This window comes from Oncorhynchus keta, chromosome 31, assembly GCF_023373465.1.
Source record: "Oncorhynchus keta strain PuntledgeMale-10-30-2019 chromosome 31, Oket_V2, whole genome shotgun sequence".
Lineage (NCBI taxonomy): Eukaryota > Metazoa > Chordata > Actinopteri > Salmoniformes > Salmonidae > Oncorhynchus > Oncorhynchus keta.
This window is the reverse complement of record NC_068451.1, coordinates 26,193,676-26,205,645: the sequence shown is the minus strand read 5'-3', so window position 1 is coordinate 26,205,645 and position 11,970 is coordinate 26,193,676. Positions and strand designations below refer to the sequence as shown.

Genomic DNA, 11,970 nt, shown 5'->3' with positions numbered 1-11,970 from the left:
TACTTTAACAAAGCCACTCAGAGAAAATAGGTTTATGCTCCCAGCTTAAAAAGGATAGCAGTCAGTCAGAACGTATACATTTGGTCTAGTTGTCCACAGGAATGTTACTTTTGAAGTGTAGTCCAGAGTTCAGCTCTTTGATAGTTCAAGAAATTGCATTGTAGTACATCAAGAAACAAGCCTATAATGTTTTCTAGAAAAGGACATAATGAGCAGCAGGTTTTTGCTGAAAAGAGGAAACAGTGAGACAGGAAGTCAGAGAAAGAGGGACACCTGTGACCTCTGACCTTGTCTACAACAGGAAGATGGTGACAGGAAAAGAGAGGACAGGCAGGGAGAGAGGGGGAGCAAGAAAAGGAACAAGAAAAGGAGAAAGATAGAAAGTTACATTGGATTCATCATAATATCTGAACCAATAGGCTAAGGCTACATACATCCCTTCCACTATAATAAAATATATAGTTCACACTATCCATTCTTAAAATGTGTTAATAACTGTACAATAAAGCTTGAAACTATGCAACTGAAATTATAGGCTATTACATGTACTACCAAAACACACAAAAACTAGACGCTTCCTTCGAAATGAGACAGTGTGCCAGACAGCGTACTTCCACTGAGAGGTAGTGAGCTCGTCCAGACACCCGGAGGTCTTTGGTTTGGAGAGGTGCTCACAGACAGGGATGGTCTTTGGTTTGGAGAGGTGCTCACAGACAGGGATGGTCTTTGGTTTGGAGAGGTGCTCACAGACAGGGATGGTCTTTGGTTTGGAGAGGTGCTCACAGACAGGGATGGTCTTTGGTTTGGAGAGGTGCTCACAGACAGGGATGGTCTTTGGTTTGGAGAGGTGCTCACAGACAGGGATGGTCTTTGGTTTGGAGAGGTGCTCACAGACAGGGATGGTCTTTGGTTTGGAGAGGTGCTCACAGACAGGGATGGTCTTTGGTTTGGAGAGGTGCTCACAGACAGGGATGGCCTTTGGTTTGGAGAGGTGCTCACAGACAGGGATGGTCTTTGGTTTGGAGAGGTGCTCACAGACAGGGATGGTCTTTGGTTTGGAGAGGTGCTCACAGACAGGGATGGTCTTTGGTTTGGAGAGGTGCTCACAGACAGGGATGGTCTTTGGTTTGGAGAGGTGCTCACAGACAGGGATGGTCTTTGGTTTGGAGAGGTGCTCACAGACAGGGATGGTCTTTGGTTTGGAGAGGTGCTCACAGACAGGGATGGTCTTTGGTTTGGAGAGGTGCTCACAGACAGGGATGGTCTTTGGTTTGGAGAGGTGCTCACAGACAGGGATGGTCTTTGGTTTGGAGAGGTGCTCACAGACAGGGATGGTCTTTGGTTTGGAGAGGTGCTCACAGACAGGGATGGTCTTTGGTTTGGAGAGGTGCTCACAGACAGGGATGGTCTTTGGTTTGGAGAGGTGCTCACAGACAGGGATGGTCTTTGGTTTGGAGAGGTGCTCACAGACAGGGATGGTCTTTGGTTTGGAGAGGTGCTCACAGACAGGGATGGTCTTTGGTTTGGAGAGGTGCTCACAGACAGGGATGGTCTTTGGTTTGGAGAGGTGCTCACAGACAGGGATGGTCTTTGGTTTGGAGAGGTGCTCACAGACAGGGATGGTCTTTGGTTTGGAGAGGTGCTCACAGACAGGGATGGCCTTTGGTTTGGAGAGGTGCTCACAGACAGGGATGGTCTTTGGTTTGGAGAGGTGCTCACAGACAGGGATGGTCTTTGGTTTGGAGAGGTGCTCACAGACAGGGATGGTCTTTGGTTTGGAGAGGTGCTCACAGACAGGGATGGTCTTTGGTTTGGAGAGGTGCTCACAGACAGGGATGGTCTTTGGTTTGGAGAGGTGCTCACAGACAGGGATGGTCTTTGGTTTGGAGAGGTGCTCACAGACAGGGATGGTCTTTGGTTTGGAGAGGTGCTCACAGACAGGGATGGTCTTTGGTTTGGAGAGGTGCTCACAGACAGGGATGGTCTTTGGTTTGGAGAGGTGCTCACAGACAGGGATGGTCTTTGGTTTGGAGAGGTGCTCACAGACAGGGATGGTCTTTGGTTTGGAGAGGTGCTCACAGACAGGGATGGTCTTTGGTTTGGAGAGGTGCTCACAGACAGGGATGGTCTTTGGTTTGGAGAGGTGCTCACAGACAGGGATGGTCTTTGGTTTGGAGAGGTGCTCACAGACAGGGATGGTCTTTGGTTTGGAGAGGTGCTCACAGACAGGGATGGTCTTTGGTTTGGAGAGGTGCTCACAGACAGGGATGGTATTTGGTTTGGAGAGGTGCTCACAGACAGGGATGGTCTTTGGTTTGGAGAGGTGCTCACAGACAGGGATGGTCAAATCAAATCAAATCAAATTTTATTTGTCACATACACATGGTTAGCAGATGTTAAATGCGAGTGTAGCGAAATGCTTGTGCTTCTAGTTCCGACAATGCAGTGATAACCAACAAGTAATCTAACTAACAATTCCAAAACTACTGTCTTATACACAGTGTAAGGGGATAAGGAATATGTACATAAGGATATATGAATGAGTGATGGTACAGAGCAGCATACAGTAGATGGTATCGAGTACAGTATATACATATGAGATGAGTGTGTAGACAAAGTAAACAAAGTGGCATAGTTAAAGTGGCTAGTGATACATGTGTTACATAAGGATGCAGTCGATGATGTAGAGTACAGTATATACATATGCATATGAGATGAATAATGTAGGGTAAGTAACATTATATAAGGTAGCATTGTTTAAAGTGGCTAGTGATATATTTACATAATTCCCATCAATTCCCATTATTAAAATGGCTGGAGTTGGGTCAGTGTCAATGACAGTGTGTTGGCAGCAGCCACTCACACTGTTAGTGGTGGCTGTTTAACAGTCTGATGGCCTTGAGATAGAAGCTGTTTTTCAGTCTCTCGGTCCCAGCTTTGATGCACCTGTACTGACCTCGCCTTCTGGATGATAGCGGGGTGAACAGGCAGTGGTTCGGGTGGTTGATGTCCTTGATGATCTTTATGGCCTTCCTGTAACAACGGGTGGTGTAGGTGTCCTGGAGGGCAGGTAGTTTGCCCCCGTGATGCGTTGTGCAGTCCTCACTACCCTCTGGAGAGCCTTACGGTTGAGGGCGGAGCAGTTGCCGTACCAGGCGGTGATACAGCCCGCCAGGATGCTCTCGATTGTGCATCTGTAGAAGTTTGTGAGTGCTTTTGGTGACAAGCCGAATTTCTTCAGCCTCCTGAGGTTGAATAGGCGCTGCTGCGCCTTCTTCACGACGCTGTCAGTGTGAGTGGACCAATTCAGTTTGTCTGTGATGTGTATGCCGAGGAACTTAAAACTAGCTACCCTCTCCACTACTGTTCCATCGATGTGGATAGGGGGGTGTTCCCTCTGCTGTTTCCTGAAGTCCACAATCATCTCCTTAGTTTTGTTGACGTTGAGTGTGAGGTTATTTTCCTTTGGTTTGGAGAGGTGCTCACAGACAGGGATGGTCTTTGGTTTGGAGAGGTGCTCACAGACAGGGATGGTCTTTGGTTTGGAGAGGTGCTCACAGACAGGGATGGTCTTTGGTTTGGAGAGGTGCTCACAGACAGGGATGGTCTTTGGTTTGGAGAGGTGCTCACAGACAGGGATGGTCTTTGGTTTGGAGAGGTGCTCACAGACAGGGATGGTCTTTGGTTTGGAGAGGTGCTCACAGACAGGGATGGTCTTTGGTTTGGAGAGGTGCTCACAGACAGGGATGGTCTTTGGTTTGGAGAGGTGCTCACAGACAGGGATGGTCTTTGGTTTGGAGAGGTGCTCACAGACAGGGATGGTCTTTGGTTTGGAGAGGTGCTCACAGACAGGGATGGTCTTTGGTTTGGAGAGGTGCTCACAGACAGGGATGGTCTTTGGTTTGGAGAGGTGCTCACAGACAGGGATGGTCTTTGGTTTGGAGAGGTGCTCACAGACAGGGATGGTCTTTGGTTTGGAGAGGTGCTCACAGACAGGGATGGTCTTTGGTTTGGAGAGGTGCTCACAGACAGGGATGGTCTTTGGTTTGGAGAGGTGCTCACAGACAGGGATGGCCTTTGGTTTGGAGAGGTGCTCACAGACAGGGATGGCCTTTGGTTTGGAGAGGTGCTCACAGACAGGGATGGTCTTTGGTTTGGAGAGGTGCTCACAGACAGGGATGGTCTTTGGTTTGGAGAGGTGCTCACAGACAGGGATGGTCTTTGGTTTGGAGAGGTGCTCACAGACAGGGATGGTCTTTGGTTTGGAGAGGTGCTCACAGACAGGGATGGTCTTTGGTTTGGAGAGGTGCTCACAGACAGGGATGGTCTTTGGTTTGGAGAGATGCTCACAGACAGGGATGGTCTTTGGTTTGGAGAGGTGCTCACAGACAGGGATGGTCTTTGGTTTGGAGAGGTGCTCACAGACAGGGATGGTCTTTGGTTTGGAGAGGTGCTCACAGACAGGGATGGTCTTTGGTTTGGAGAGGTGCTCACAGACAGGGATGGTCTTTGGTTTGGAGAGGTGCTCACAGACAGGGATGGTCTTTGGTTTGGAGAGGTGCTCACAGACAGGGATGGTCTTTGGTTTGGAGAGGTGCTCACAGACAGGGATGGTCTTTGGTTTGGAGAGGTGCTCACAGACAGGGATGGTCTTTGGTTTGGAGAGGTGCTCACAGACAGGGATGGTCTTTGGTTTGGAGAGGTGCTCACAGACAGGGATGGTCTTTGGTTTGGAGAGGTGCTCACAGACAGGGATGGTCTTTGGTTTGGAGAGGTGCTCACAGACAGGGATGGTCTTTGGTTTGGAGAGGTGCTCACAGACAGGGATGGTCTTTGGTTTGGAGAGGTGCTCACAGACAGGGATGGTCTTTGGTTTGGAGAGGTGCTCACAGACAGGGATGGTCTTTGGTTTGGAGAGGTGCTCACAGACAGGGATGGTCTTTGGTTTGGAGAGGTGCTCACAGACAGGGATGGTCTTTGGTTTGGAGAGGTGCTCACAGACAGGGATGGTCTTTGGTTTGGAGAGGTGCTCACAGACAGGGATGGTCTTTGGTTTGGAGAGGTGCTCACAGACAGGGATGGTCTTTGGTTTGGAGAGGTGCTCACAGACAGGGATGGTCTTTGGTTTGGAGAGGTGCTCACAGACAGGGATGGTCTTTGGTTTGGAGAGGTGCTCACAGACAGGGATGGTCTTTGGTTTGGAGAGGTGCTCACAGACAGGGATGGTCTTTGGTTTGGAGAGGTGCTCACAGACAGGGATGGTCTTTGGTTTGGAGAGGTGCTCACAGACAGGGATGGTCTTTGGTTTGGAGAGGTGCTCACAGACAGGGATGGTCTTTGGTTTGGAGAGGTGCTCACAGACAGGGATGGTCTTTGGTTTGGAGAGGTGCTCACAGACAGGGATGGTCTTTGGTTTGGAGAGGTGCTCACAGACAGGGATGGTCTTTGGTTTGGAGAGGTGCTCACAGACAGGGATGGTCTTTGGTTTGGAGAGGTGCTCACAGACAGGGATGGTCTTTGGTTTGGAGAGGTGCTCACAGACAGGGATGGTCTTTGGTTTGGAGAGGTGCTCACAGACAGGGATGGTCTTTGGTTTGGAGAGGTGCTCACAGACAGGGATGGTCTTTGGTTTGGAGAGGTGCTCACAGACAGGGATGGTCTTTGGTTTGGAGAGGTGCTCACAGACAGGGATGGTCTTTGGTTTGGAGAGGTGCTCACAGACAGGGATGGTCTTTGGTTTGGAGAGGTGCTCACAGACAGGGATGGCCGGGTGACAGCAGCCTGTGAACACTCCTTTGCGTCATGGAGTTTCTTTGTTTTGTTTGCTTTTGGCGCGCGGTTAACAACTTATCCCCTTTTCCAGGTAGGCAACCCTCTGTGGGCTTTCGATGGAATAACTGTCAACTAAAAGAATGACACTTTAAACTTGGCACTGTTCAGGTGTGGGCCTGCACAGTATTATCTTCCTTGTTCTCTATCTCTTTTCTTTGGGAACAGATACGAGCTAGAAGCTATTTATCTTTACTATTGTTAGACATACTGACACAGTTGCGGGGGATCTTTTTTAGCCTGGGCAAAGCTTTATCACAATGTCCATTTTGGCCTGCTACTGTGGGCCCTGTATTTTCGAAACAAAACAAACAAGTTCTTCTCACAGCCTACATTGCTAACAAATGTGTGAGCAACTTTTATGAGCAAGACAACACTGCTGGAGGACAGAGATTTGCAGAGGTTTCTAGATGTTGAGAGGCAGGGGTAAAACATAAATGACTCTCAGCATTGGCCATCCTGTTGATTTGGGACGGAATTTCATCTTGTTGATTTGAGGCAGATCAGTCTTTTGATTTGGGACAGGATCAAGGTGTTATTGTCCAGGGCTACAGCAGAAAATGTGCTATTGGGGGTAATGGGAGACTGGCGTTGGGAAACACTGTACTAGGCTGTCACTGACATGTTTGACATTATGTTCTTCGTGTAAATAATTGGTGCAGTGATTACACTTCATATGGCTTAAAAATCCCAAAGTGATTCCCATACTTTATTTGTGTTTCTAATCATTGTTTATAGGCAATAGAGAAGGAATTATGCATAAAAACCTGGGAAACTGACTCATTCCTTTTCTCATTCCCATGCCAACTTTTCTCATTCCCATGCCATGGTAATTACGCTTGCTCGTCCACTCACAACCTCCAACATCCCAGCATACACTGCGTTACGGTATTCCGGTGAGAGAGGACATCAATCATTCCAGAGAGGACACAAGAAAGAGTCCAAGGTAGGTCGTGGAAAACTGCCGGAAAATCATAATAATTAGACTCTTTCAATTGATATACTGAGGGTCGTATTTTTTGTTTGTGTAAAAGTATTTTAATTGGAACTAACGTGTGCCGTGGCACGGTTTTGATACAGCCGGTTAGCTAGCTGGGTTCAAGCTAGTGTAGCTAGCTAGCCAGCAAAAGCAAGCCAACAAATACATTTGAAGCTGTGCCAACAATGTATGCTACATTAGTTCATTCGATGTGGTTAGCGAGCTGTAATTTCTAACTTTCTAGCTCGTCAGAAATCTCCATTCAAGTCTTTTACTTATTTGTTAATTACTGTTAGTTACCTGGAAATAAGGATTGATAAGTCACCTTCCATGATTGAATTCTAGCTAGCTAAGGTTACCAGCATTTTATCAGTCTGTCTGTCCTAGTTGTGAGTTGTTATTGCGGTAGCTATGACCTAGTCAAATAGACACCTGTACAGGCTCTCATGGATAAGTATTTTGCAAGCTAATAGGCCTATCTGAACTAGTCGATTCCATATTCTATTATCATGACAACAAGATAATGTCCTACTCTATTTATCTTCGGAAGCCCAGTTTGGAAGGATGGCTTCGTGAGACTACTGTACAGCTCATGTCATATAATGTCACGAAACTAAACATCTCCCTATCGATGTGTGTCAGTGTTGACATAGTGAGACCGCCAGCTAGCCAGCATGTCTGACGTTATTGAGGAGAAGATAAAGAACTACAGGACGGCTCCCTTCGACGCCCGCTTCCCCAACACCAACCAGACCCGCAACTGCTTTCAGAACTATCTAGGTAAGTTAGCTAGCTGATCAACTACTTCTCTTTTCTGACCCGCCACACATTATATCTCCCTCTCCCCCTCTTTCTCCAGCCCTGCCAGCAGTCTACTGCTCATTTCTACCTCCTAACTGACACACACACACACACACACACACACACACACACACACACACACACAATGGTGAAAGGACAGGACACTTCTGGCCATCAGGCTCTTCTGCCACCCTGAACACTCTTAATTCCCTTCCCAGCAATTTTGTTCACAAAGATAAAGATCTTGGTTGGTTAACTAAACAAGTATTTTTATTTGAAGCCCAATTTAACCTCATTTGCCTGGGCTAAGAATCATGTGGTTGATGATGTGCATTGTAAACGGTGCTATTTGCTCTCGTAGCATTGATGCATGTCCAACTTCTTTGGTTGATAAGAGCCCCATGAGAAGCACCTCCTCAGTGATCTAAATCACTATCGGTTCACATTAGACCAGATAGAATGTTGGCTGTCCCTCAGCTATTCACCAAGGTACGCCATCATAAGCCAACTGTCTGTACTGACTGACATGTCCGTTAGGCAAGGGTACTACTTGGGTATGCCAGATCTTTTCGGACTTCAACACTCGTTTAGTAAGGATGGCCTAATGTATCTGTCATTGTACTTTTTTCTATGTTGACATTTGAGTCATTTAGCAGACTAACAGTAGTGATTGCATACATATATATTTTTTGCTTCATACTGGTCTCCCGTGGGATTCAAACCCACAACCTTGGCGTTGCATGCGCCCATGCTCAACCAATTGAGCCACACGGGACCCCACAGGTTCTCTCTCTGCTCTGTTAGTTTTAATTAGTGTCAGATTAATGTTGACATCATTTAACACATCAGATAAGGGTCCATTTGTGGTGGCTGTTTGCTGTTAGATGTATAGGTTCAGAAACGTAACACCAGTGTCAGTAAAAGTTATATTAACTGTCTTAATGCTTACCACTTTATTCTGTCAATATTAACTCTCTCCTCCCTCTCTTTCTAGACTTCCACAGGTGCAACAAAGCTTTGTCAGACAAAGGCCAGGATGTGGCTCCCTGTGACTGGTACCAGAGGGTCTACAAGAGTATCTGTCCCATGAGCTGGGTACGTATGCTGCTACTGTGGCTCATAGTATGGTGCGGGCACTCCTTTATAAGGTTAAGCAGATCTATAGTGGCAAACTATTCAAACAAAGCCTAAAGGAGTGGGCATACACACAATGCCCCCTAACTGCCTTCCCATGGTTGTGTAGTATTGTCAGCAATGATTGGACCTCCCCTAGAGATGGATGATGAATCACTTTAATCAGCTCACGTTAACCTACATTCACTCACATTAGCAGTGCCTCAACTATTCACAATGTGCCAACAGTCTGAGCACCACATTCCATAGAAGCCTTTAGTAGTTCCGGCATGTCTAAACTCTGCCAACAGTCTGTTCTGACATGTCCACTGAGTGGAACAGTTATGAATGTACCTGTTCTTCTGTGTCTCAAATGTCCTTACCTGAAGTGGTAGTTGGTATACAGTGTGGACCTCTGTTATGTTGCAAGTGTTCATACACTCTGTTTGTTGTGAGTCCAATAACTGACCATGGTCCCAGTCTGAAGTCGATTCCTACCCCCTACCCTTAGACACTTTTCATAGATCTGAAAGCATGGGATGGGTGTAAAGTGAAGGCAGAATGAAGGCTACAGTAGCTACTGTGTTATAACTGCATGTTACACTGATAGGCAGTTTAACCTCATGAGCGCATTTCCTCCTGCAGGTCGCCAAGTGGGACGACCAGATAGAGGCCGGAAGCTTTCCCGGCAAGATCTAAAATGGCTGACCTCAGGACTTTCTTTTAGCCACACCTTCAACTTTGACCCCTGTAGTGTGACTAAGGACATGTGTTGACCACGTACCACACCATTCTTAATGTTATTAACAGTGTTACTTATGTTACAAGCACTTAATAAAAATGCGCACCCGTTTTGAACCTGTCTGGTGGTGGTTCATTTGGTATTTTATTAGGATCCCCATTGGCTGTTGCAGATAAGAACAATAAAACTTAAAAGGTCCTGTTGTACTGCATATATACACACAGCATATACAGTTGAAGTCGGAAGTTTACATACACCTTACCCAAATACATTTAAACTCAGTTGTTCACATTTCCTGAGATTTAACCCTTGTAGAAATTCCCTGTCTTAGGCCAGTTAGGATCACCACTTTATTTTAAGAATGTGAAATGGCAATAATAGTAGAGAGAATTATTTATTTCATGTTTTATTTCTTTCATCACATTCCCAGTGGGTCAGAAGTTTACATACTCAATTAGTAGTTAGTAGGTTTTTACGACTCCTTGCTCGCACATGCCTTTTCAGTTCTGCCCACACATTTTCTATAGGATTGAGGTCAGGGCTTTGTGATGGCCACTCCAATACCTTGACTTTGTTGTCCTTAAGCCATTTTGCCACAACTTTGGAAGTATGCTTGGGGTCATTGTCCATTTGGAAGACCCATTTGCGACCAAGCTTTAATTTCCTGACTGATGTCTTGAGATGTTGCTTCAATATATCAAAATAATTTTCCTGCCTCATGATGCCATCTATTTTGTGAAGTGCACCAGTCCCTCCTGCAGCAAAGCACCCCCACTACATGATGCTGCCATCCCGTGCTTCACGGTTGGGAAGGTGTTCTTTGGCTTGCAAACCTCCCCCTTTTTCCTCCAAACATATCGATGGTCATTATGGCCAAACAGTTCTATTTTTTGTTTCATCAGACCAGAGGATATTTCTTTGTCCCCATGTGCAGTTGCAAACCATAGTCTGGCTTTTTTATGGCGGTTTTGGAGCAGTGGCTTCTTCCTTGCTGAGCGGCCTTTCAGGTTATGTTGATATTGGACTTGTTTTACTGTGGATATAGATACTTTTGTACCTGTTTCCTCCAGCATCTTATGACAGCTGCGTGGTCCCATGGTGATTATGCTTGCGTACTATTGTTTGTACAGATGAACATGGTACCTTCAGGTATTTGGAAATTGCTCCCAAGGATGAACCAGACTTGTGGAGGTCTACCATTTTTTTCTGAGGTCTTGGCTGATTTCTTTTGATTTTCCCATGATGTCAAGCAAGGAGGCACTGAGTTTGAAGGTCGGCCTTGAAATACATCCACAGGTACACCTCCAATGGACTCCAATTATGTCAATTAGCCTATCAGAAGCTTCTAAAGCCATGACATATTTTTGGGGAATTTTCAAAGCTGTTTAAAGGCACAGTCAACTCAGTGTATGTAAACTTCTGACTCACTGGAATTGTGATACAGTCAATTATAAGTGAAATAATCTGTCTGTAAACAATTGTTGGAAAAATGTCTTGTGTCATGCACAAAGTAGATGTCCTAACCGACTTGCCAAAACTATAGTTTGTTAACAAGAAATTTGTGGAGTGATGGAAAAACTATTTTTAATGACTTCAACCTAAGTCTATGTAAACTCGACTTTGGCGATGTCATCTTCAAACTAGCTTCCAATACTCTACTCAGCAAACTGGATGCAGTTTATCACAGTGCCATCCGTTTTGTTACTAAAGCACCTTATACCACCCACCACTGCGACCTGTATGCTCTAGTCGGCTGGCCCTTGCTACATATTCGTCGCCAGACCCACTGGCTCCAGGTCATCTACAAGTCCATGCTAGGTAAAGCTCCGCCTTATCTCAGTTCACTGGTCACGATGGCAACACCCACCCGTAGCACGCGCTCCAGCAGGTGCATCTCACTGATCATCCCTAAAGCCCACACCTCATTTGGCCGCCTTTCGTTCCAGTTCTCTGCTGCCTGTGACTGGAACGAATTGCAAAAACCGCTGAAGTTGGAGACTTTTATCTCCCGCACCAACTTCAAACATCTGCTATCTGAGCAGCTAACCGATCGCTGCAGCTGTACATAGTCTATCGGTAAATAGCCCACCCAATTTTACCTACCGCATCCCCAAACTGTTTATATTTATTTACTTTTCTGCTCTTTTGCACACCAATATCTATACCTGTACATGACCATCTGATCATTTATCACTCCAGTGTTAATCTGCAAAATTGTAATTATCTGCCTACCTCCTCATTTTTTTTACACAATGTATATAGACTCTTTTTTTTCTACTGTGTTATTGACTTGTTAATTGTTTAGTCCATGTGTAACTGTGTTGTCTGTTCACACTGCTTTGCTTTATCTTGGCCAGGTCGCAGTTGTAAATGAGAACTTGTTCTCAACTAGCCTACCTGGTTAAATAAAGGTGAAAAAAAAAAACTTGGACCCCCAAGTAATTTTTTATTGTTGGACATAAAAGACTGTAAAAAAAAAAAAAAAAACAGTAGCACATCAGCTCAA

General features: G+C 45.8%; 1 protein-coding gene across 1 annotated transcript; it reads left to right on the top strand.

Moving 5' to 3' along the window:
• Window positions 1–6,613: 6,613 nt before the first annotated feature.
• Window positions 6,614–9,580, top strand: LOC118375859 (cytochrome c oxidase subunit 6B1-like). The gene is made up of 4 exons (XM_035762487.2): window positions 6,614–6,775; window positions 7,451–7,588; window positions 8,604–8,704; window positions 9,368–9,580. Exons 2-4 carry the CDS (start codon window positions 7,483–7,485, stop codon window positions 9,419–9,421), a joined length of 261 nt encoding a protein of 86 aa, XP_035618380.1. The 5' UTR covers window positions 6,614–6,775; window positions 7,451–7,482; the 3' UTR covers window positions 9,422–9,580.
• Window positions 9,581–11,970: the final 2,390 nt, after the last annotated feature.